The 25,028-nt window shown below is 37.7% G+C and overlaps 1 protein-coding gene across 3 annotated transcripts in view; it reads left to right on the top strand.

Annotated features, from left to right (window-relative positions):
- Positions 1–20,416, top strand: part of LOC106876186 (tetratricopeptide repeat protein 37) — a 63,014-nt gene extending 42,598 nt beyond the window's left edge. For all 3 annotated transcript variants that reach the window (XM_089356596.1, XM_089356594.1, XM_089356595.1), the window contains 18 exons: positions 2,049–2,117; positions 3,375–3,449; positions 4,138–4,279; positions 4,765–4,858; positions 5,465–5,548; positions 6,562–6,689; positions 7,960–8,077; positions 8,660–8,837; positions 10,277–10,450; positions 11,346–11,457; positions 12,133–12,273; positions 12,742–12,845; positions 13,534–13,677; positions 13,839–13,927; positions 15,106–15,169; positions 16,634–16,767; positions 18,466–18,601; positions 20,183–20,416. In XM_089356596.1, coding sequence (XP_089212722.1) covers positions 2,049–2,117; positions 3,375–3,449; positions 4,138–4,279; positions 4,765–4,858; positions 5,465–5,548; positions 6,562–6,689; positions 7,960–8,077; positions 8,660–8,837; positions 10,277–10,450; positions 11,346–11,457; positions 12,133–12,273; positions 12,742–12,845; positions 13,534–13,677; positions 13,839–13,927; positions 15,106–15,169; positions 16,634–16,767; positions 18,466–18,601; positions 20,183–20,257 — 2,061 coding nt within the window. In that variant the 3' untranslated portion in view covers positions 20,258–20,416. The remainder of the gene's footprint in view (positions 1–2,048; positions 2,118–3,374; positions 3,450–4,137; positions 4,280–4,764; positions 4,859–5,464; positions 5,549–6,561; positions 6,690–7,959; positions 8,078–8,659; positions 8,838–10,276; positions 10,451–11,345; positions 11,458–12,132; positions 12,274–12,741; positions 12,846–13,533; positions 13,678–13,838; positions 13,928–15,105; positions 15,170–16,633; positions 16,768–18,465; positions 18,602–20,182) is intronic.
- The last annotated feature ends 4,612 nt before the right edge of the window (positions 20,417–25,028 follow it).

Raw genomic sequence — 25,028 nt, 5'->3', positions numbered from 1 at the left:
TTATAGTATTGAAGAATGTGAAAATATGATAGAGGGACAGTAGCAGGTACCTTGCTGAAGTGATGAAGTTTGAAGCATTGTGTGAAGGGGACAGGACAGTTTCGGTGTGTAAAGGTGTGAAATGCGGGAGGGGAGAGTCATAGTTGGAGTGTTGGGTGGGGTTATGATGCACCAAGGTAGAGAGATGTGAGGGCTGTCAACATCTCTGTTACTATGTATCAACAGCCCTTCACATCTCTACCTTAGTATATTGGTATGACACAGTCTTACTTCAGACTCTTCCTCTTCTCACTCTGCTCAATATAAAACTGCCGTCATCTACCTCTTGCAGTTTCTCCGACTTTGTCCTCCTCCTCCTCCTCCTCCTCCTCCTCCATCATCACCACCACTGCTGCCATTGTTGTGATGATGATGATAACGATGATGAATATCATCATCTTCGTCATCATCAGTATCATCATCATCATCATCAGTATCAGTATCGTCGTCATCATCATTATCACCATCATCATCATTGTCGTCATCATCAACATCCTCCTCTTCCTCACATACATCTCCCTTCCACATGCTGGTATGGGTTAGATGAATTAGTCACAGTTTAAAGTCAGCTGCTATTCATAGTTACTGCCCTTGCAAGCATTGGTGGTGGACCATTACCTCATTCATTCATTCATTTATTCATTCATCTTTACACTGCAAGGATTCAGTTCTCTTTTCTTAATCTGGAGAAATATTCCGATTTCTTTCACACACATGGGGTGGGGTGGGGGTTTACCCAACAATCAAGACTGTAACCCACTAAGTCCAGGCATTCTTGCACCTCCACCCCACAACACAAACAAAGTCGAGGTTCCCCTTTACCACCTTTAACCTATCAACTCTGCTGTTTCAAATACAGTAATGCCTTGATATATGAGTTAATTTCTTCCTAGAGAATGCTTATAAACCAAAACCTTGTAAAGCAGAGCAATAATTTCCCATAGTAGCAATATCATAATTTGTTCTCAGAAAAATGTTCTACCTATAAAATTTATAATACTTGTAAATAAATGGCAATAAAACAACCGTAAAATGTCAAGAATAGTAAAAAGAATGTCAAGATCATTTATAATAAAGAATATTATTATTATAATAGTTTTCTGAATCACTTTTACTTGCACTAGACTCATGCATGCCATCACCAGTAGACATGGTCGCTGATTCACAAGCACTTCTAGAAGGACTTGTAAATTTCTTTTTAAAAAACAAATCTAGACTGGCACCCATGCCAACCTCTCCTTCATTGGACACTAAACTCGGCTTGCGAAGACCTGTTGGGGCAAGTGAAAGCGAAATCATGATGGCACCTGTATCAGTGGAGCGCTAAGAGTACCGTCCAGAGCAGTTGTCTGGCTTCCGTGCCAGTGGCACGTAAATAGCACCATTTGAGCGTGATCATTACCAGCGTCGCCTTACTGGCACTTATGCCAGTGTCACATGAAAAGACATTCGAGCGAGGTTGTTGCCAGTGCCGCTGGACTGGCTCCTGTGCAGGTGGCATGTAAAATACACCATTTTGAGTGTGGCTGTTGCCAGTGCTGCCTGACTGGCCCTCATGCCGGTGGCATGTAAAAGCACCCACTACACTCTCGGAGTGGTTGGCGTTAGGAAAGGCATTCAGCTGTAGAAACTTTGCCAAATCAGATTGGAGCCTGGTGTAGCCACCTGGTTCACCAGTCCTCAGTCAAATCGTCCAACTCATGCTAGCATGGAAGGCGGACGTTAAACGAGGATGATGATGATGATGAAGTCTAGAGTTGTTTGCTTAGAAGAAGCCTTTTTTCACCCTCTATAAATTTCTCAGTAACATGCAGAAGCATTTGTTATGGTAGTAGAAACTTTTGTAGTTTATTCAAAATTTGGATCTTGTGCTTGAAAAATTTCAGCTCACCATACAAAAGTGAGCTGAAAAATAAAACTTGTAAACCTGGAGATCTTGTAGATCAGGTCCTCATAAAGTGAGGACACTATCCTCCAACTCTCTTAATCTCTTTGCTATTTTTTTCCAGCTTGCTCACGAAGCCTTCTCAGTGGCTCAGAGTCTTGATCCTAATTATGTCACCTGTTGGATTGGACAGGTAAGTTACAGTTGTATAATTGTGTGTTCAGGATGGATGTTTTTACATGTCTTTTTCTTTAGTATATCTCAGGCTACATGATACAATATGTTCTTCCTTTTTCAAGATAGTAATATACTGTCCCTGGAGGGTTTTAAGCTTTTTAAAAGATACAGTTTTTCAAACGAGCAGACATGGCATAAGACACAGGCACAACTATAGCTATGTGATTAAGAAGTTGGCTTCTCAGCTGTACTTAAATGTAGCTCCATCTTAGCTATGATGGTATAAGCAAACTAAAGAACTAGTGAGTTTCATCATCATCATCATCGTCGTTTAACGTCCGCTTTCCATGCTAGCATGGGTTGGACGATTTGACTGAGGATTGGTGAACCAGATGGCTACACCAGGCTCCAATCTGATTTAGCAGAGTTTCTACAGCTGGATGCCCTTCCTAACGCCAACCACTCCGGGAGTGTAGTGGGTGCTTTTACGTGCCACCGGCACGAAGGCCAGTCAGGCAGTACTGGCAATGGCCACGCTCTTTGTGTGGAAATATTTGTATGTATGTGTGTATGTATATATGTGTGTGTGTGTGCATGTGTGTTTGTGTGTGTGTATGTGTCTGTACATTTGTGTATATTTGTGTGCATTCATAGATATGTGTACACTTGTTAATATGTGCATACATGTGTGATATGGGTGTATACCTGCAGATAAGTTTGTACACTGTGTGTGTGTGTGCATTTATGTGTGTGTATGTATGTGTATGTGTGTAATGATTGTGTATGTATACTTTCATGTATTTGTGAGACACTGTATATTTACATATGTGTATGTGCACTTTTGTGTATATGTATGTAGATGTATTGAGCTATAGGCGCCGGAGTGGCTGTGTGGTAAGTAGCTTGCTTACCAACCACATGGTTCTGGGTTCAGTTCTACTGTGTGGCACCTTGGGCAAGTGTCTTCTACTATAGCCTCAGGCCGACCAAAGCCTTGTGAGTGGATTTGGTAGACGGAAACTGAAAGAAGCCCGTCGTATATATGTGTGTGTGTGTCTGTGTTTGTCTCCCAACATCGCTTGACAACCGATGCTGGTGTGTTTACATCCCTGTAACTTAACGGTTCAGCAAAAGAGACTGATAGAATAAGTACTAGGCTTACAAAGAATAAGTCCTGGGATCAATTTCTTCAACTAAAGGCGATGCTCCAGCATGGCCACAGTCAAATGACTGAAACAAGTAAAAGAGTATTGCTTCCTTGATTCTTTTGTAGGCATTTATTGCTGATACTGTTGGCCATGATGAAGCCATGGATTTGTTCCGTCACACCACCGAACTTGGTAATCATGTAAGTACTGTTCTCTCTTTCTTCAACTTGATTTGACCCACAGAACATCCTGTCTGTGAAATTAACGGTGACTGAGCACTCCACAGACACATGTTCCCTTGATGTCAAGATTCAGCATGATACAGCATGTAACAAGTACTACCCATTTATGCCAGCCGATTGGACTGGAGCAATATGAAACAAAGTGTCGTGCATAAGGACGCAGTGCATCGCTGGGTATCAAACCCATGATCTTATGATTATGACCCGAATACCTTAACCATTAAGCCACACGCACCTTCACTTCCTTTAAGTGAGTGGTTCTCAACTGGGGTCCATACGGTCCCTGAGGATCCATATAAGATTTTTTGGGGTCCACATAACAAATTAGTAAATTGGGGATCCACAATAGTATTTAAAGGGCCCCAGAAAAAACAATTTTGCTTTAAATGCATGGATTGGTATGTATTGTGAGAAATAGCTTGGTTTCTTTCTCTAACATTTTACAGAGTTCAAACTACACAAGGGAATGGCAGTGGGATCCTACCAGAATAAAATAGTAATCAAAGGGGTTCATAGATAAAAGATGGTTGAGAACACCTGCTTTAAGTGATGTGAAAAAAGACTAATAAATCATTATTTTTTGAAAATTGATAATTTCAGTTATTTAAATGATTTAAAAAAAATATTTTGTTGTCTTTGAATGTAGGTGGAATCTCTTATTGGATATGGCCATTGGGTTTGTTCCATGTTACTAGATGAGACCAAACATGACACTTCACTCTACCGCTATAATATTGAGCGCATGTCTGTTGTACCTGCTGCCTGTGATGCTCTTTCAAAATACACAGGTATGTATATGTGTTTGTGTCTAGGAGACTGGTATGTGTGTGTGTTTTTGTTTCATGTGAATAAATGTTTTTACAACTAGACAAGGTTGTGTATGTAAAAAAGCTGTGTGTGTGTGTATGTGTGTTTAAACGAGCTTATGTGTATTTGTGTGTGTTTGTGAGTGTGTGTGTGTTTTTGTTTCATGTGTGAAGAAATGTTTTTACAACTAGACAAGGTTATGTGAGTATGTAAAAAAGATGTGTGTGTGTGTGTTTAAATGAACATATGTGTGTGTGTGTGTATGTATTGAACTAAAATTTTGTGTTTAAGTGACAATGTGTTTGTGGAACTAAATGTGTGCATGTTTGTGTATTTTAGTCTATGTGCTTATGCTTGAATGCATGTATGTGAGCATGTTTCAGCTGGGTTGGTAACGAAAGGGTTAATACTCCTACCGGAACTTGATATTTAAGGATATTTCTTTCAATTCTCATCTTTATTTCAGAACGTATCCAAGACAGTGCTGTTGCCTTCAACATGTATGGTCTCCTACTGGAACGGCACGGATTACATTCTATGGCAGAAAAGGCATTTTCTAAGTAATTCTTTTTCCATACTATTCCATTTAGCACTTTCTTGTTGCTTATGTTGTTGTTGTTGTATAAGCCCCCCCCCCCCCCCCCCTGCTAACCTTGGGTCAAACAGGCCTGTAATCAAAGGTGTGCATCAGAACAATCAATTAGAAACATCAGAACACTTCTATGTGGGCTCCAGAGGTTACAAAAAAGTTGATTGATGGGTCTCCACTTTAATAAATACAATAAACTGTAACAGTTGTTAAGATAATTTATGAGCAGCCTGTAATCTTTTATATCGCGAAAGTTGTAAAGATAATTTATGCCTGTATATTTGATACCGCAAAAGTTGTAAAAGTAATTTATGAACAGCCTGGATCTTTTATACTGCGAAAGTTGTAAAGGTAATTTATGAACAATCTGTATATTTGATACTGCAAAAGTTGTAAAGGTAATTTATGAACAATCTGTATATTTGATACTGCAAAAGTTGTAAAGGTAATTTATGAACAGCTTGTATATTTGATACCGCGAAAGTTGTAAAGGTAATTTATGAACAGTCTGTGTCTTTTATATCATGAAAGTTAATTTATGAACAGCCTGTATATTTGATATCTGTTCCCTATCCAGGGCTATTGATTTGCTGGAGAAAGAAAAAAATGAAAATTCTGAGTTCCAGTTAAAGGTCCAGTGTAATCTGGCTCGAATACTTAGGTGAGTAATTGTAATAATTTCTAATTTCTTTGGTACAAGATTGGACAAATCTGTCTGTCGATTGCAGCATATAATTCTTTCATTGTTCTGTTTTTTTCAACTCAAATTGTTTTTAGATGCTTCATGTCACAGACCACCACAAATTGCATTTATGTTCTAAATGTAAAGAAACTTTGCTTTCTCACTGTAAGATTAAAGTGTCTAATTCGGATGGACAAAAGTCAAAAAAACTAATTTAGGGTAATGGAATCTCAACTCTCTGGAAAACAACAGATGGGTGGTTTGAGGATTTGAGTCTGCAGACAGCTTTCCACTTTTTTTCCGTCCAAGGGATTTTTAACCCTCTGTATTATGAGATGATATCCATAGCTGCATTGGCATTCAAAATACACCATTAAGTCTTTCACTTTGGTGGTTTCTTTTTTTTTGGCAGAATTCTGGTTTAAGCACTTCATATAACTTCTTGTAACTTTTTTATTTTTTAGAATTTTCAGAAAATTTTTGTGAATTCATGTTGTACACACAGGAATTCATACGATTATGATAAAAAAAAATTTTTTTAATGCTTTTCTCCTAAAATTTCTGCTCTTTTGAACTTTTTTTTATAAATCGAAGTTTAAAATACAGACAGTCCAAAATTTTTGCTTAAATCCCAGCAATGGACCACCCTTAGGTGCATTATGATTCCATTAAATGTGTTTATGGGGATTCAAAAACATTACATGCCTGAGTTACAAAAGCAAGGAAGGTCGTGGGGTGTGCTAAAAATAACAGCAAAATCACTCTTAAATCACAGACTAAAAAAATTTTTTTATGCATAATCATATGAATTTCCATGTGTAGAACACTAATTTGCAAAAATTTTCTGAATATTCCCAAAAATTAAAAAAAAAGTTACAAGAGGTTATATGGGATGTTTAAACCAGAATTCCATCGTTTTTCATTTAAGGATGATGTTTATGATGAGTTTTTCTATTTTTATTTCTTTTATTTATTTCTATCCTTCTGATCAGCACTCTGGGTGATTTTAAAGGTGCTCTAGACCAGTACAAAATTATTGGAAGCAATTTGGATTTCGGTGGTACTTGTGGACTTGCTTTGACTTTGTTTAAGGCAGGCCAGTTTTATGAGAGCTATCAAGGTAAATATTACATTAAAATGATTCCTAAAACATACGTTGTTTGAAAAGTCAACCTTTATTTATTGAGTCTACAGTGTGTGTGTAGTAGTAGTAGTAGTAGTAGTAGTAGTAGTAGTAGTGGGGGAATGCACTGTAACAGTGTGTCATTGCATCCACCATTTGTTGGTGATTCCCTTCTATTCCTGGTAGATGACACCTTTGCCCCACTCTGGTGACAGTCTTCCAACTCAAGGGTCTGTTTGGGTAGTGATTGCTGGTGAGGGTTTATGTCTTTTACAGGTTTAATGTCTTTGCTTTCACTTTCTCTCTGTATACATATTATATGTGTACATACACACACACACACACTCTCTCTCTCTCTCTCTCTCATGTTTTCTCATTTTATTGAAAATAAAAACTGAGAGTTTGTCTTCTGACTCAGGTTTAATGCTACTGCAATCTTCAAGCGAGTACTGTTCTTGTTTGAAGATTGCAGTGGCATGAAACTCAAGTTGTGAGTTTCAATTAAAATAGAACCTTCCCCTGCTATCCTCTACAACATGTATTGAGCACTCCTGTCTTTTGTCTAACATAAATGTGTGTGTGCGCGCGCGCATGCATTTGTATCTGTCTATCTATCTATCCCTCTATCCATCCATCCATCCAAATTGAGGGAGTGGAGCAGGTAAAATTCAGACTACATATATTTCCTAGCTAGCAGATCTTCTGATGCAATAATTACACAACAAGGGGTACTCTGCTAGCTACACATCAGTCTGAACATACCTTAATCATACAAAAGCTCCATTGTTGTTAAGGAATCCCTGTTTTCATGTTCATTTATAATAAAAACAATTTTGATGGGTTGTTCTATATTTTTGCATAGTACAAATCTATTATTCTTGACAAAAATGTTGTTGACAGTGACTTCGTAGTTTTGGCCAGCTAAGCCGTCATCAGACTGGGCAAAACTTTGAAGTTACTGTCAACAACATTCTTGTATAAGAACAATAAATATCTATCTATATATGTATATATATATATATATATATATATATATATATATATATATATATATATATAGTTGAAACTTATAGGTAAGCTAAAGATGAAGACAGGTGTGTGAACAACAAGCAAGTGTATTAGTTTGATGCTTGGGAAAAATGTGTTTTATGTTTCAAGCCTATGCTCTTCAACAGAAAGGAATGAGAGAAAATAAACAGAGAATGAAAAAAAGCTTGTATATTTCATTGGTCCAGCATGGCGAATATATATATCTTTCTCTCTTCAGAGTATAGTAAAGCCCTGCAGATGACCGAAGAGTTTGATTCCCAAGTGATGACTGCTCAAGCAATTGCCTTATTAAACATGGGTAAAATTAAAGAAGCTGTCAAACTACTAATGACAGGGTGTGTATTAATTTTTATGAATACTTTTTGCTTGTATTAATTCCATTTGGATGTTAATCTTGGAGTTGCTTTTGTAAAGTCCATCCACAGATATTGGCTTTCAGATACTATGATGTGCGAGTGCTGAAAAGTTCCTGGCTTTAAGTGTATCATGAAATGCCTCGATGGAGGCCCGGCCTTCTGAGTTCTTTTACAGGACTTAGAAAAATTGAAGGACCACTACAATAAGTGTGTGAATCTGCAAGGGGAATATGTTAAATAAAATCATAATTAACTGATCCTCCTGTATTTTCTTTTATCGAAAGCCAGGAACTTTTCAGCACCCCTTTGTTTGTCCCTCCACCATCACTTGATAACTGATGTTGGTGTTTGTACGTCTATGTAACTTAGCGGTTCGGCAAAAAGAGACTGCTAGAATAAGTACTAGGCTTACAAAGAATAAGTATCAGGGTTGATTTGTTCGACTGAAGGCGGTGCTCCAGCATGGCCGCAGTCAAATGACTGAAACAAGTAAAAGAATAAAATCCAAATTTCTTTGTGAATTTCTCAAATAATGAACCTTCAATCGTCCCTTTATTCCAGTTCTCAAATGTCTGTGCCCTCGGTGGAAGGCCTCAAGGCTCTTTGTGCTATTGCTTTAATACGAGCTGATCATGTTTTGGCATCAGCTGTGGTCCAGGAACTGACGAAGATCGAAGATCCTAAAGGAGACCACTTAGCGGACATCACATGGCTCTGTGCTGCTGAATTCTTTGCTAAGGTAAACTTGTGCCATTGGCACATATTAGACATATTTGCTGTATCTTGTCTTATCACTTGCCCCTTTCACACTGATCCTTCCATATATATATATATACACAAATTCAAAGTTAAATCTAACTTTACTTGTGCCTCAGAAAACCTTATTTATGTAATAAGATGCTCGGGCTGCCACGAGAACTACATAGGGTCCACAGGATTATCGCTCAGACGCAGATGCACTCTGCATCGACAGCAGATTGCATGCCCAGAATACCGAATGATACCTTTTAGTGAACATATTGAGAAATGCGCAAAACAAATGCTACCACAATTTATAATCTTTCCTTTCTATCAATGTGCCATTAGAACACCAACACAGATTAGATTAAATAAGGAAACCTTTTTCATTCAAAAATACAAACCCAAACTTAACCATTGCTAACACATTTAAATAAGGAAATTCATCACCCCACTGAGAAAAGGGGAAAAAATATAGAACAAAACCATGGTAAATTAATCAAATTCTACCACCTCCTAGATTTCGATTATCTCCCCTATACCGGAAGAAATCCCTATCTAGAACTCTTCTTTTCAAACTGGAGCGAACACGTTACAATGAAGTAGAGAAATTTGAAAAGACAACACGAAACCAGTTATTTCTCAAAATACAATGTTTATATGCCAAAAAGATTTTATAACATTTTTCTGACATAATTTAAATATATACTTTAACCATGTAACACAAGCCTTCTGTAGTTTTTTCACTCTTATTATCTTTTATACATCCAACCACGTGCTTTCACATACCAACTTATATATGTATGTATATATATATATATATATATATATATATATATATATATATATATATATATAAAGAATAATGATAAATGGAGCAAAACGCATATGATCAATAAGTTCCTTTAATTCCTACATATGTTTCAAAATTTATGTGCACCCTACTCCAAAGAAGTAAGAGCTGCTGGAAATGCACATAAATTCATCGTCAGGGAACCAACATACAAAAGCAAGACATGCGCTAAATGCATTCCCTGACGATGAATTTCTGTGCATTTCCAGCATCTCTTACTTCTTTGGAGTAGAGTGCACATATATTTTGAAACATATGTAGGAATTAAAGGAACTTATTGATCATACACGTTTTGCTCCATTTATCATTATTCTTCATATCTTCTCAAAATACATCACTTTAACATGGAATTTCTACCCATTAACCGAGTATGATATCCCAGTTTTTGTATGGTTTTTGCTGCCCTGGTAACTATTAACATCTTTACATTATCAAAGTTTTTTCAACCAAGATAATATTAATATATACATAAAATATATATATATATATATATATATAGACTTTGGTCTGCTCATTTAGAGCTCACCTGTTACTGTTAATGAATGCCACTTTCGATTTGTAATTATGGTTCACCAATTGTATTGCAGGATGAGGTAAAGGCTGGTTGCAACTACATCCGGAGAACTATACAGAAATATCCATGGAAGGCATCATTGTGGATATTATTAGCCAAAGCCATCATGTGGTTTGCACCGGAAGACACTCAGATGGCATCCACTTGTGTGTTGTACGCACAGCAACTTGATGAGAGTTTGAATAAGGTAAGTACCATCAGAATGCTTAGATTTTTGTAGGGAGACTTTGCAAAAGCTTGCTTGTGCCAAGTGCCGCCGAATGAAAACTCCACATGTCAGATGGCAAAAAGTTCCAGGGGGCTTCAAGGAGAACATGTGCATTGATTCAAGGCCTTCCACTCAATGAATTACTGTGTGCTGCCCTTTTACACAAACACATACTCACTCATTAATGGCCCTCACTCACCTCAACACCAACACACCAATTACACCACCACATTACTACCACCCCCACCACCACCATCATTACTACTCCCACCACCACCTTATCACCACCATCATCTTACCACAACCACCACCACCTTTTCACTGCTGCCACCTTACCATCACCACCACTACCATTACTACCACCACAACTACTACCAATACCACCAACAACACTACCTCTACCACACACCACTGACACTACTACTATCAGCACCACCACAACCACTCTCCTTACTACCATCAACACCAGCACACCACCATCAGCACCATAGCATCAGGGACCACCACCATTACTCACCAATACCCACCACCAGGTCCTTGTATATCTTTAGTAGTGCTGAATGCCTTAAAAACATTCTTCATACCAGACATACATTTCTCCTGCTGCCCATATTTTTTCGATCCCTTTTAATTTTTTACCCCTGCAAGCATTGAACCTGGGGATAACAGCCATGCTATTCTCACTAATCTGGGATTGCATTCTTTGAAAGTTGTGGCCACAGTCTGTCTTCTCTCTGATTAACTAATGGCCAAAAAGAAAAAAAGAATCCAAAAAGCATGCTTACATACACATTTTTTCTGTCTAGCTGTCTTTTGATGTCTCTGTTTCTGGCACCTTTTAGTTATGTTATTTTTTACTTTGCTTTGTCTATAGGATGTGGCCCCTATCTTGGTCCAGAGTCTCCTTGCAGCTGGTTTGCATTGTGCCAGAAATGGGAATCGAAATGGTTTCTCGGTAGCACAGAAGGCTTACCATGTTCACCCAGGTATGTAACATTGTGTTTTATGTAACTCATTTTGTCACACCTGTGACAACAATCTGCATGTGCATGATTATTCAAGAAAGCGTGTTATCATATTTATATGTGAAGGGTTGCTGAAAAGTTCCTGGCTTTGGGTGAAAGAAAATACAGGAGAATCAGTTATTTATGATTTTATTCAACATATTCCCCTCTCAGATTCACACACTTATTGCAGAAGTCCTTCAGTTTTTCTAAGCCCTGTAAAAGAACTCAGAAGGTTGGGTCTCCAACCAGGCCTTTTGCTATACCCTTTAGACCAGGAACTTTTCTGCACCCCCTCACATATGTATGTATATGCACACACACACAGACACACACATACACACACATACACACACGTGAGAGAGTGCTGAAAAGTTCCTAGCTTTGGGTAAAAGAAAATCAGTTAATTATGATCTTATCCAACATATTCTCCTTCCAGATTCACACACTTACTGCAGCAGTCCTGCTTTTCTATGCCCTGTAAAAGAACTTGGAAGGTTGGGCCTTCAACCAGGCCTTTCATGATACCCTTAAAGCCAAGAACTTTTTTGCACACCCTCACACACACACACACACACACACACACACACACACACACACACATATTGCCTTACTTTTCAGTTGTTATTCTTTTTATATGTGTATATCTCTTTACAGACGATCTCAGTAGCATGTTGAATCTGATCCCAGGAATTCATGCTGGTGCCTTGATCAAACAATGTGTCATCGAGAAGGCTCCAGATAACCTTTATTTCACTGAGATGATGTTTCTGGATCATGTACTGCTAGAGTTATCAGGTGAGAAATGGATTTCCTCATAATCCCATTATGCTTTAGCCTCAGATCCACCTTATGAGTAGTTCAACACCAATATGATCTTTCCTTTAAGATAGCAAAATGTAATTTGTGGGTTATTTGGCTGCTATATTTGACTATATTTATTTTGAGCAATCTTTTTCCTGTGAACAGCAAATGTAATTTTCATTATTTCTACAAATATGAAAGATGGGCGGGGGGGTGGGAGAACTTTGGACATGTTTCCACCTTATTATGACCTCATTAGCGAAGCACAACTACACTATATATACTGATATATTTATTGTGACCAATATTTTCTTTTTATGAACAGCAGATTTTGATTATTTCTACAAATATGAAAGATGAATGACAACTTTGGACATGTTTCCACCTTATTGTGATCTTGTCAACAAAGCATAGGTTAATAATAATGGTCTTCTTGTTTTTGTTGTCTTCTTAACTCTGCAGATCAGATCAGTGTCAGCGTTCAACAATGGATGTGGAAGCTGAGATGCTGGTGTGCCATGAACATCTTCACATCCCTCGAAGAACTACAGATTGTGTGGAAACAGGTGAGCTCAATTTACCTGCTCAATTTTTTTTTTTTATCACTGCTGCTGGTCCTCCTCTGCCTCCTCCTTCATTTCTCCTCCTCTACATCTCCTCTTCCACTACCCTCCTCTTTTGCATCTTCTCTTCTGCCTCCTCCTCTTTCACCTCTTTTCCTCTTCTGACCCCCATCCGCCTCTGCCCTCCTCTTCCTTCTATGCCTCTCTCCCTCCTCCCCCTCTGCCTCATTCCCCCTCCCCCTCTACCGCTCATGCCCTCTCCACCTCTGCAGCCCCTCCTCATCTGCCTCTCTCCCTCCTCATCCTCTGCCTCATGCCCCTTCCTCCTCTACTCTCATGCCCCCTCCTCCTCTGCAGCCCCTCCTCATCTGCCTCTCTTCCTCTTCTGACCCCATCCTTCTCTGCCTCCCCCTCCCCCTCCTCCGCTTTTCGTCCACTTCTGATCCCATCTTCTCCTGCCCCCTTCTTTCTTCTCTGCCCTCTCCAATTTCTCCTCTCTCCCACAGTATAATTCAAAAATTTTTTTTCTTATGTCCATCACATTTTTCTGTAGACATGTATAGCTGTTTATTGTTTTATATATTTTGTTTCATGCATTCTTCTCTCATTCGGTGCGGTGAACAAAAATACCTGGCGAATTATATATTTCCTGTTTTTTTTTCTTTTCCCCTCTTTGTTTTCTTGTGTTCAGATGTTGGAAAGTTCGTGTTTTAAAGAAGAGAAAAACTTCAACGCTCTGGCATATATCCGTACATTAGAAGGGGTGAAACTGTGCAATGTTGATATTGTGAAAGAAGGTGTTGTACAAGCTGGTGGACTGCTTTCGTTTTGGCAGGTACGTCTCTTCTGCTTTCTTCATCTGTTATCTTATAATCTTTTGTGTATTACACAGTATTGTTGTATAGGGACACTTTTTTTTGTTTGAGTCAGTGTTTCTGCCTTTCTTAAATCAAATCAACAGATATATTTTTGCTTTTTTGTTTTTTTGTTCACCAGATTTTGGAGGAAGTTAGCATTAAAGAAGGACTCCTTGAAGATGCAGAATTTATTGCAGGTCAATGTGTTAACTTAGCACAGTCTGAAAGGTATGGTTATCCTCTCTCTCTTTACATATATGTATGTATGTGTGCATATGTGTAAACGTATGCGTGCACAGAGGTGTGTGTCCATGCATGTACGAATGCATGTGCATGTGTGTGTATGCATGCTTATGTGTATCCCTGTTTCTCTCTCTCTCTCTCTCTCTCTCTCTCTCTCCACAGCTTCTACATCTTGCACATCATTCTACTCCTTTCTGATCTATTCTTCTTCTTGAGACGCTCCTATATCTTCCACCTTACCCCTTCACATACTGGTATTTCCCATCATCTACACCCCAACCCTTGTTCATCACTCACTACATTAACCTCTACCTCCACCTGTTACTCCCCACTCACACTCTTATAAAAGCATACACTCACATTCCTTCCTATTATCCATTGTCCATGTCCTCTCTTATGCTCTTTTTCTTGTTCCTTGAGAGTTTGCTCTAATGCCCTATCACCACCTACCTCTCATTTCCTTCAGCTCTACCTATATCTCTTCTACAGCAAGACTCCTGTGCTTATTCCTCTATCCTACTTTCACCTTTCAACACCTGGCCACTCACCTCTACCTTCTCCTCTAAAATACTCCCTCTTAGTAGTGGGAACTTTTCCCTTTTCCATTTTTCTCTGCCCTTTCCTGTCTTGCAAGTTAGTGCTGGTGGCATGAGAAAAGCACCCAGTACTCTCTGTAAAGTGGTTGGTGTTAGGAAGGGCATCCAGCTGTAGAAATCTTGCTAAAGATGACATCAGAGTTCGACATAGGTCTGTAGTTCACTGGTCCCCAATCAAACTGTCCTACCCATGTCAACATAGGAAGTAGATGTTAAATGATGGTGGTGATGATGATATATACGTGCATGTATATATGCGTGTGTTTGTGTGTCTTTGTTTTCACATTGCCTGATAATTGTGAGTGTCTTTGTCATAGAAACTGTGTCATTCATTTCCAGTATTCTGTATAAATATGTCTGGCCATAGGAAATAGTACTTGCTTGGAAACAAGTGAGGGCTGACGACAGGAAGAACGTAAGACTGTAGAAGACCTGCTTCAGCAAACTGCATCTAACCCATGCAGGCATGGAGAAATAGAAGTTAATACAATCATAATGACAATGATTGATGACCAGAAGTTTCTGATTTCTCATATTATATCTTTTTTTTTTTGTACATATTTTCAGTGCAAGAGAAGGTCGACTTCTGCCGATGATCAGGTTGGTTCTGTACAGCTTCAAACGACTCATGGTTAGTTACTGTCATCTACATTGATATCTGAGTTACATCTTATTTCTTTACTGCCCACAAAGGGATACACACAGAGGGGACAAACAAGGGCAGACAAACGGATTAAGTTGATTATATCGACCCCCAGTATGTAACTGGTACTTATTTAATCGACCTCGAAAGGATGAAAGGCAAAGTCAACCTCGGCGGAATTTGAACTCAGAATGTAGCGGCAGACGAAATACCACTAAGCATTTTGCCTGGCATGCTAACGTTTCTGCCAATTCGCCACCTTATATCTGAGTTACATCTGCATTGTAGCAGGTTGCACTCATGCAGCATATGTGCAGGCACACAAATACACACACACACACGGTCAAACACACACATGGTCAAACATGCACAAGCACATATACATGTACTCATGAATGCAAACACAAGTGAAGCAATAATGTTTCTATGTTTTTGTTCAGTTTACTAGAAATAGCAGCCAAATCTCCCTACTAAAAATGGAATTACACATTGGATAATGTTGTCTTCGATACACTATGCTTGGCAAAGTAAAACAGATTGGATGGTCATGGCTGAAAAGCTCTTCATCATAGGTCAGCCTGATCAGGACTGACCTGGGACTAACTGCAATATACAAAAGCATGTGTATATACTCACTATCTATGTAGTGTTTTAAAAATTCACACAAAAACACACTCCTCTATTCACACCAAATACACTAGTATATACTTATATACACTAATATACACCAATAAACTTGTGTATAATGTAGTGCATAATCACCATCCAATACATGCTAGCATAGAAAAACAGACATTGACCCTTTAGCATTTAAGCTGGCCATATCCGGCCAAAATATTCTGCTTGTTTTATGTTCAAATCAGCCAGTTTCAGCTTTTCACACCTACCCTACAATGTCGGTCTAAAAATAAACAATCACATCGTGGAAATGTCAAGGCTACAAGATAATCCAGGATAAATTTGAAACAATGTGAATAAATATTGTTATCTGAATGCTAAAAGCTTAAATGTTGATGATGATAATGATGATGATGTTATTCACATAAACACACTAAAGTAGTCATATGAATGCACTAATATATATTCGCATAAACACATTATACACACTAACCTATTCATGTAAACACACTAATGTATTCTCATAAATGCGTTATTGCATTCAAGTAAACACATATTCGTGTATATATCTTCTAAACAGCAAAGCCAAAAAAAAAAAAGATCATTAATGCTGCGAGCTCATTTATACATGTGGGAAAATCCTTTATAATCACAAAGCTGTTACAATTACATGTTCAACTTTCCCAACACACACACACAAGGCTGTCCCCAAAATATCTGATCTTATTGGAGTTATTGACCATAAGCTTTATAAATTTAACATCACAGCTTTAATTATCAATCCTTAAAATACTTTTTATGTTTTACATGTTTCCTTTTTGCTTCCCACTGTAGAAAGACCTGACATGTGGCTACAGTTTGTCCATGTTCGAGGAAGCTGTGAAAGAAGTGTTGGAACTTGATCCATTGTGTACAACAGCTAACCTCATGTATGGTATTGTTGAAGCTCTGAAGAACAAGGACTCCAAGTAAGTACTTTTAAAAAATATTTTGTGACAGTACCATGTCAAATGTGCTTGTTCTGAGGATGCATAAATGCACACATGTCGGTGGCACGTAAAAGCCACCCAACTTACACTGTAAAGTGGTTGACATTAGGAAGGGCATCCAGCCATAGAAACCAAACCAAAATAGATAATTGGAGTCTGGCCGGTTTTCCATCTGGACAGCTTCCCATCTGGCTAGCTCCCTGTCTGGTCAGTTTCCCTGTCAAGCCAGCTCCTATCAAACCATCCAACCCATGCCAGTATGGAAAACAAAACGTGTAACGGTGATGATGATGATGATGATGAGGCGATTGGGCATGGCCATTTGGATGCTGATGATTTGACATGGCTGACATTCAACCTGTTTTGGTGGAAGTACTTTTTGGTACTGGGGGCAAATGTACACACATACACGTGCAGAAATATACACAGAAATATACAGAGTGAGAGACATTCATTCAGACAAAACTAGATGCTCACACACATGAACAGAAAGAGAGAGAGAGAGAGGAAGGGACATTAAAGCAAGGCCACAAATTTGCTTTGGGGACAGTGTGTTGTAACTGATTAATATTCATAGGGTACTTTTTTTATCTTAGAAAAGATAGAGTCATGGTTGTGTAGTTAACAGTTTTACTTTGCAACCTTGTGGTTTCCAGTTTGATTCCACTCCACAGCACTTTGGGCAAGGATTTGATACACGGAATCTGATTGAAGCCCAACATGTGTGTGTGTGTGTGTGTGTGTGTGTGTGTGTGTGTGTGAGTGCATGTTCATGTCTTAACATTACACTAATTGTAAACAAACAATACTTACACAAGTGGTGTTGTCCATCTATGCTTTCCCATTTAAAATATGTCTGACTTTTGGTGCTGTTCTTGTTTGAAAGACTAACACAAACATTGATTTCAAATATAGGCACAAGATCAGCAATTTTGAGGGAGGGGGCCAGTTGATTCCATCAACCCCAGTTCTCAGCTGGTACTTATTTTATTGATCCTGAAAGGATGAAAGGCCAAGTCAGCCTCAGTGGAATTTGAACCCAGAACATAACCGTGGATGAAATGCTGCTTAACATTTCTGCCAGCTTGCCACTTTATCTAACACAAATATTCATTTCAAATATTGGCACAAGACCAGCAATTTCTGGCAATGGCACTAGTCAATCACATTGACCCCAGTTTTCAGCTAGTACTTACTTTATCAACCCCAAAAGGCTGAAAGGTGAAGTCGACCTCAACGGAATTTGAACTCAGAACATAAATTTGGATGAAATGCTGCTAAGCATTTTGCCTGCCATGCTAACGATTCTACTTGCTTGCCACCTTAATTAACACGAATATTATCTTGCATTAAAATAAGAAATATTACCTTAGATTGCAAAAGGCAGAGAATCCGGAGTGTTTAACTATCGGAGTGTTTAAGACATTGTCTGTCAAATAAGGAAGGGTTTGCTTTGAAAGACATTCACTTCTCAATGATTCTGTGCTTTGGAAACGTTTCAAGGAAAGAACTGTATGGAAAATCTCCCTCCATGAATTTAGTCTGACCCCTGCAAGCATGGTAAAGTGGATGTTAAACAATGATGATGATGGTGGTGGTGGTGGTGGTGTTGATGTTGATGTTATTATTGTTGATGTTGCTGTTGTCTATTCTTCTCTTGCTTGTTCTTTGTTACAGAACAGCTCCTGATTTCCTGAAACAAGTGATCAACGATGATAAAATCACTGGTGGGTTATCCTTTGCTGCGTCTCTTGCCCGTCAGCATCTCTTGAAGCTCTCTCTCAAGAAAAACAACTCGGATTCTGAAATAAAGGTATGTGCAATAATATCAACTAAAGAAACCCTCTGTATGTATGTATGTATGTGTGTGCATGTATGTATAATTCTTTATGGGGTGGGGTCTATATGTCTCTGCTTATATTCATGTGATATCACTGCATATATTCATGTGTGTGTGTGTGTGTGTATGTATAAATACATATATATAGGGGGAGAATTCACAAACAAAAAAAAACAAAAGACGAAGACAGGTGGTGTAGACAACAAACAGATGTATTAGTATAACGCTCGGGAAGTGAAAAAGTCTTTAACGTTTCGAGCCTACACTCTTACACAGAAAGAAACAAGGAGAGAGAAAAAGAATGTGTAGTGGCCAGCGATCTATCGTATATATATATATATATATATATATATATATACCGGAGTAAGCACATAAAATGTGCAACAAGGTGGAAAAAAGAGTACTCAAATACCAGAGGTAGAGTAATATGCTTTATTTAAAAGCAGCAGAAATATAACAAAAGACTGTTACTCGGAGTTTCACGTTCCCGTTCATCGGACAGTTTTGTTGAATAAAGTATATATATATATATATATATATATATATATATATACATATATAAAGTAACAAACCGAGGAAAACAAATCCTTCAAAGGGGTGTATTAAACATCCAATTCACTGGTACATCAGTTGGACGCCATATAAATATTGGTATAATTCAAGTATAAAGATGAATTTAATATAGAGATATTCTATTGACAATCCAATAATTTATTTATATTACAATATTACATTAAATACTATGAATATAATATATAACATAACATAATATCATATAAATAATTATAAAAACCATAAAAAGCCAGCAAATTGTTTTGACTTATATATATTTTTTCTGATATACTTAATCACAGTTCCATTATATATAAAGTCACTTCAGGTTCAAGGGTTTTGTGTATTGGCACTTATCAAATGTATGAATCTCTTGAACCTTGAGTCACTCTGTTACTTCTGCTAACATGAGTATATACATATTTTTATTAATATTTAGCAGAAGTAACAGCGTGACTCAAGGTCAAGTGTTCATATATGTGTGTGTGTGTGTGTGTGTATGTCACTGAATATATTCATGTATACATCACTCTGTGATGCTGTGTTCATATATACCCCTGTGCTATGATATATCATAGCATAAATCTACAGACGTTTTTTTTTTATGCCAAATTCTGTATAAATAGACACTAGCATCTTCCTTTTATACAATATCTAAAATAGGCACGGGCATGGCTGTGTGGTTAGGAAGCTTGCTTCCCAGCTACATGGTTTCAGGTTCAGTCCCACCATGTGGCACCTTGGGCAAGTGTCTTCTGCTATAGCCCCGGGCCGACCAAAGCTTTGTGATTGAATTTGGTAGGCGGAAGTTACTGCCGTGTGTGTATATGTCTGTGTATGTGCTTGTGCCTCTCTGAAAGAGAGAGAGGGAGAGGGATCTACATATATATTCAACGTTATTATAATGTAGCATCATATTTGTTCATCATTTTATTGTTATTTGTTTATAAAATGTCTAATCTGTTTTTCTCTTCTCTGTTTTCTCTTCCTTTGTATTTGCAGTGTTTGCTGACAGACGCTCATCTTTACAACGATACTCGAACTATTGGAGTGTTTAAGACATTGTCTGTCAAATAAGGAAGGGTTTACTTTGAAAGGCATTCACTTCTCAATGATTCCGTGCTTTGGAAACGTTTCAAGGAAAGAACTGTAGAACCTCCGCTCCCCACCCCCCACCCCCAAAAGACTGTGGAAACAGATGAAGTAAAAAAAACAACAAAATGGAGCAAAAAAAAACAGCAACAAAAAGTGACAAAAAACCCAGACCCCCTCCCTGCTGCAAAAAAATGACACACAAATGATGAGAGATTAATTTGTTATTAACTGAATTTCTCTTCGTATTTTCAAATGTGTGTGTGTGTGGGTGTGCACATATATGGGTATGTGTACACACACACACACACATATATATATATATATACACATGCACACACACGTGTATAAACACAAGCACATGCACACATAAACTCCAGCCCCGTTAACCTATAGTCATTTCAATTGTTTGATTTTTTTTGTATGTGCTGTCGTAGGTGCAGGCATAATTCTGACATTAACAACACCGTTTTTATTTTTTTTATTTTTGGAGTGTTTGTACATGTGTGTGTATGTGTGTGAGAGTACCATCCTCGAAGGTGGTACTCTAGCATGGCCACTATCCAGTAACTGAAATCAGTAAAAGAAGATATTTTTCTCTTTATTTTGCTTGTTATGGTAATGCAGAGTAAAATTGTAATTTTAATTTTGTTTTTGTGTCTGGTTTGCAAGATTCTTTATGTGAATTGGTGTGTTGAAACAAATTTTGTTGTATCTGGGGAGAGTCGTTATGCCAATATCATTAACACATGCACTGGTTTGATTCCGTTCCTTCATCATTAGTCAGTTGCTTAAATATCCAACTAGCTGATCAATTGTTTGTAAGTCATTTGTTTGTCAAAGGTTTTTCATTGCTACTTGCATGCACACAGATGCTCACAACAAGATCTCAAGCAGACAAGTGCAGCCTCCGTAACAGACTAAGACAAAAGTCATTGAAAAGGTTGCAAGTAGCAACAAAAGAGCTTTGGCAAAAAAAAAAAAATGACTTACTGCTTAACTAAGTTAAACAATTGATTAATTTAGTGGATATTTAACCAGTTGACTAATAATGAAGAATTGGAATTGAATCAGTGTGTGTGTGTTAATAATATTGGTATAATGATTATCCCCAGATGCAACAAAATTTGTAATATTAACTTTTTTGCAATTCTTTATTGCTCCACCTCCCTTCCTGCTTCCCAATCTCAAAATAATTGAAACCGAAAAAAATAAATAAATAAATAAATAAAAACAAATGAAAATGAAAAATTCTCATGGATTGTGCAAATGCGAATGTTTTGAAAGATTTTAAGAACTGATTGTAACATGGACAGAAAAATATGAGTAAATCTTTATTTTTAATGCTTTATTTTTTTGTTTGTGTTAGATATATTATTCAGATATAATCTTAATTGCAAAATAAAATTTAATATATATATATATATATATATATATCTGCTTATGTCTCTTGATTTATTTATCTGTTTGTCTATTTATTATAAAACCTTGTAGCTACCATTTGTTCCCAGGTCTACTTTTATGTGGAGTACAAGCACTTGTCAGGGTCCCAGCCTGTAGATAGAGGTCATCTGTGAATATGGAGATTAACAATCCCAGATCAAATCACTGGTGGCCCTTTCGCATTGATTTTTGTTTGCAGTGTTGAATGTTCACCATTCCGCTTCCATTGCACACACACACACATTCACATACCTCCTTTTTACATACACACACACATATACTCACCCAGAGTTGAAACGCTCCCACTACCAGTTTGCCATCACCCCTTACTTCCTTATTCATCTATCACCCCTTCTTTTCTCTTTCATATGTTGTGACAGAGAAAAACACAAGAGTATTATAATAGATTTAAAAAAAAATTTTTTCTTTCTTTTTTTCATAAATATCATCATCATCATCATCATCATCATCATCATCATTTAACGTCCGTTTTCCATGCTGGCATGGGTTGGACGGTTTGACCAGAGCTGGCAAGCTGGAGAGCTGCACCAGGTTCCAGTCATGTGTTCTGGGTTAGTTTCTACAGCTGGATGCCCTTCCTAATGCTGACCCCTTTATAGTGTATGTGCCAGGTGCTTTTAATGTGGCACTAGCTCGAGTGCTATTACGTGTTTTTTATGTGGCACCAGCGCAAAACTCCTGAAGGCCAATCCTCTTCCCTGGGAGTAGCAGCATTAACACTTCTGCCGTGGAAGTTTATTTCCCCATTCAAAATCCATTCGCAAGGCTTTCGTCAGCCTGGGGCCATATTAGAAGACTCTTACCCAAGGTGCTATGCATGTGCCAATGCACAGCCGTATGCATACACCTATATTGCACATATATAGTAAAATTATGAAGATAGAATTAAACATATATGTGACTCAAAAATGCATTTGTATGTAATCGGCCTATTCTCGCGGTATTCTCAATATTTCTCGCGGTACCCCTTGTGATCTGTCACAGAACCTTAGTTTCCTAGTTATTTTACAAATATGTTCCTTTTATATTGTAAATAATAAATTGATAAACTATTTTCTCTTCATAATATTGTTGGAATAGATGAGGAATTTTATAACAAAGTGTATCCTCCTTTTTATGGAACAATCAAAAACCAAGGGAAGTATTTATTACCCTTTTTCCAGGATTTTCGAAATCGGTGAGGGGAAAGATTGGACGGAATTGGAAATTTAACTTAAAATATTTGCGAGATTAGTCTCGAAACGGCAGTTATTTCCCTTGAATTTTTTTTTCTCTCGATAATTTAAAGGGGAATAACTCTTGCTCTCATCCTTGCCATCTTTGTGCTTTGCTGTTTTGATGTCAACCTGCTGAAGAAGTTTAAACCATTTTGATTCCAGTCCACGCCTAGGCCGCTCCTGGTTTCATGATACGAAATCTGTTTTTAAAACGCTCATGTTGAAATGAGAAACCTTTTGTAATTTTATGTAAGAACTTTTCGTTTTGTTTCAAACACCAATTTAATAACCGCAAAGTTATTTTACGAAATTACCATATAAATTCTTGATTATTTTCAAAATTAATTTAAACATACAGGCAGTTTATATCACTGGAATATATTGAATACAAAAAGAGTTTAGGCAGAAAAGCGTTACTGTAGTTATAAGCTTATGGCAAGATAAACTTTCTCTTATAAATACGAATCCATTGCAGGTAATTTAAGGTAAAAACTAAACTCAGCACTGGAACTCATTGCTTGTACTGAGAGCTTCTATATGGTTACTCGATGGGGTGGTCACAAGAATGGCTATATTAAGAAGTCTGCATCAATCCTAGCGAATCCAGGTTTGATTCTAAATGCAGTGAGCTGGTTAGATGGAAATATCTGACCTTCTATGAGAACCTTTCGCTCATTATCAAATGATTGCACACTTCTTTTCAGGTGCAAAGAACAGACTTCAAACATCTACCCATTCCATTAGCAGAAACATGGTGTCAGAAATATCAACGTTGATATAAAATGAACTGCAGATCAGGTGAGATTACAGAGATGGTTGAGGAGCATTGAGAGGACGATTGCTATATAGGCATAGGAGTGGCTGTGTGGGAAGTAGCTTGCTTACCAACCACATGGTTCCGGGTTCAGTCCCACTGCGTGGCACCTTGGGCAAGTGTCTTCTACTATAGCCTCGGACTGACCAAAGCCTTGTGAGTGGATTTGGTAGACGGAAACTGAAAGAAGCCTGCCGTATATATGTATATATATATATGTTTGTGTGTGTGTGTGTGTGTGTGTGCATTATATATACATATATATATATATATATATATATATATGTATATATATATATATGTATATATATATATATGTGTGTGTGTGTGTGCGTTTGTGTGTGAATTCTAGCTCATGCTGAGCACTTCAACTCTAGCCTGTTTTTATGTATTGGTATATTAATAATATCATCATCATTGTCAACTGTAACAAAGGCGAAAGAGATACCTTGGAGAAAAGCAATTACAGAAGCATAAAACTGATGGACCAGGCTGTAAAGTTAATAGAGAGAGAGTTAGCATGACTGATTAGGAAAAGAATCAGCTTAGATGAGATGCAGTGTGGTCAGATTACTACCAGTGCTCTTTTCAAAGTAAGACAATTATAAGAGAGATATTTAGTTAAGAGTAAATGTCTATTTAGCATTTATTGCTCTGGAGAAAGCCTTTGATGAAGCATCATGACCTATTGTCTGGTGGACTTCCTGAAAACTAGGTGTGGGTGTGTTATAAGCCATTTATGGAGAGTGAAAGCTAACTGTGATTTCAGTGTGGATTTAGTGTGTAGAGCAGGTATCCACCAAAGCTTGGTTCTCAGCCCCGTTTTATGTCATAGTTCTCACACACACACACACACACACACACACACACAGATTTGCAAATGTATACACAGGTAATCACGAGTTTAAAATGGTGTATAAGAGACATATGTATTATGCATATATATTTATATGTGTGTGTGTGGGGGTGTATGCATGTAGCTATGTCTTTACAAAAGTATGTATGCAGCATCACTTGTAATACAGCTGAATGACAGCTGTATTAATGCTCCACCCCATTGCCACTCAACATTTGTTGCTTACACAATGCTGTTCTCCCCTTCCCTGATATCAGCCACACTCACATTTCTCTGACACTAACACTCTTGCACCCTTCTCATTTTATCAAATGATAATCCAACCCCAACTAGGGGGCCCATTTTAGATTTTTATTGAAATCTAATAAGCCTATAATTGAACTGGATGTTAGTTTAACATGTATG

This window comes from Octopus bimaculoides, chromosome 8 (assembly GCF_046866305.1).
Source record: "Octopus bimaculoides isolate indiv1 chromosome 8, ASM4686630v1, whole genome shotgun sequence".
NCBI lineage: Eukaryota > Metazoa > Mollusca > Cephalopoda > Octopoda > Octopodidae > Octopus > Octopus bimaculoides.
Note: the sequence above shows the minus strand (reverse complement) of the source record. Positions and strands in the feature narration are given on the sequence as shown.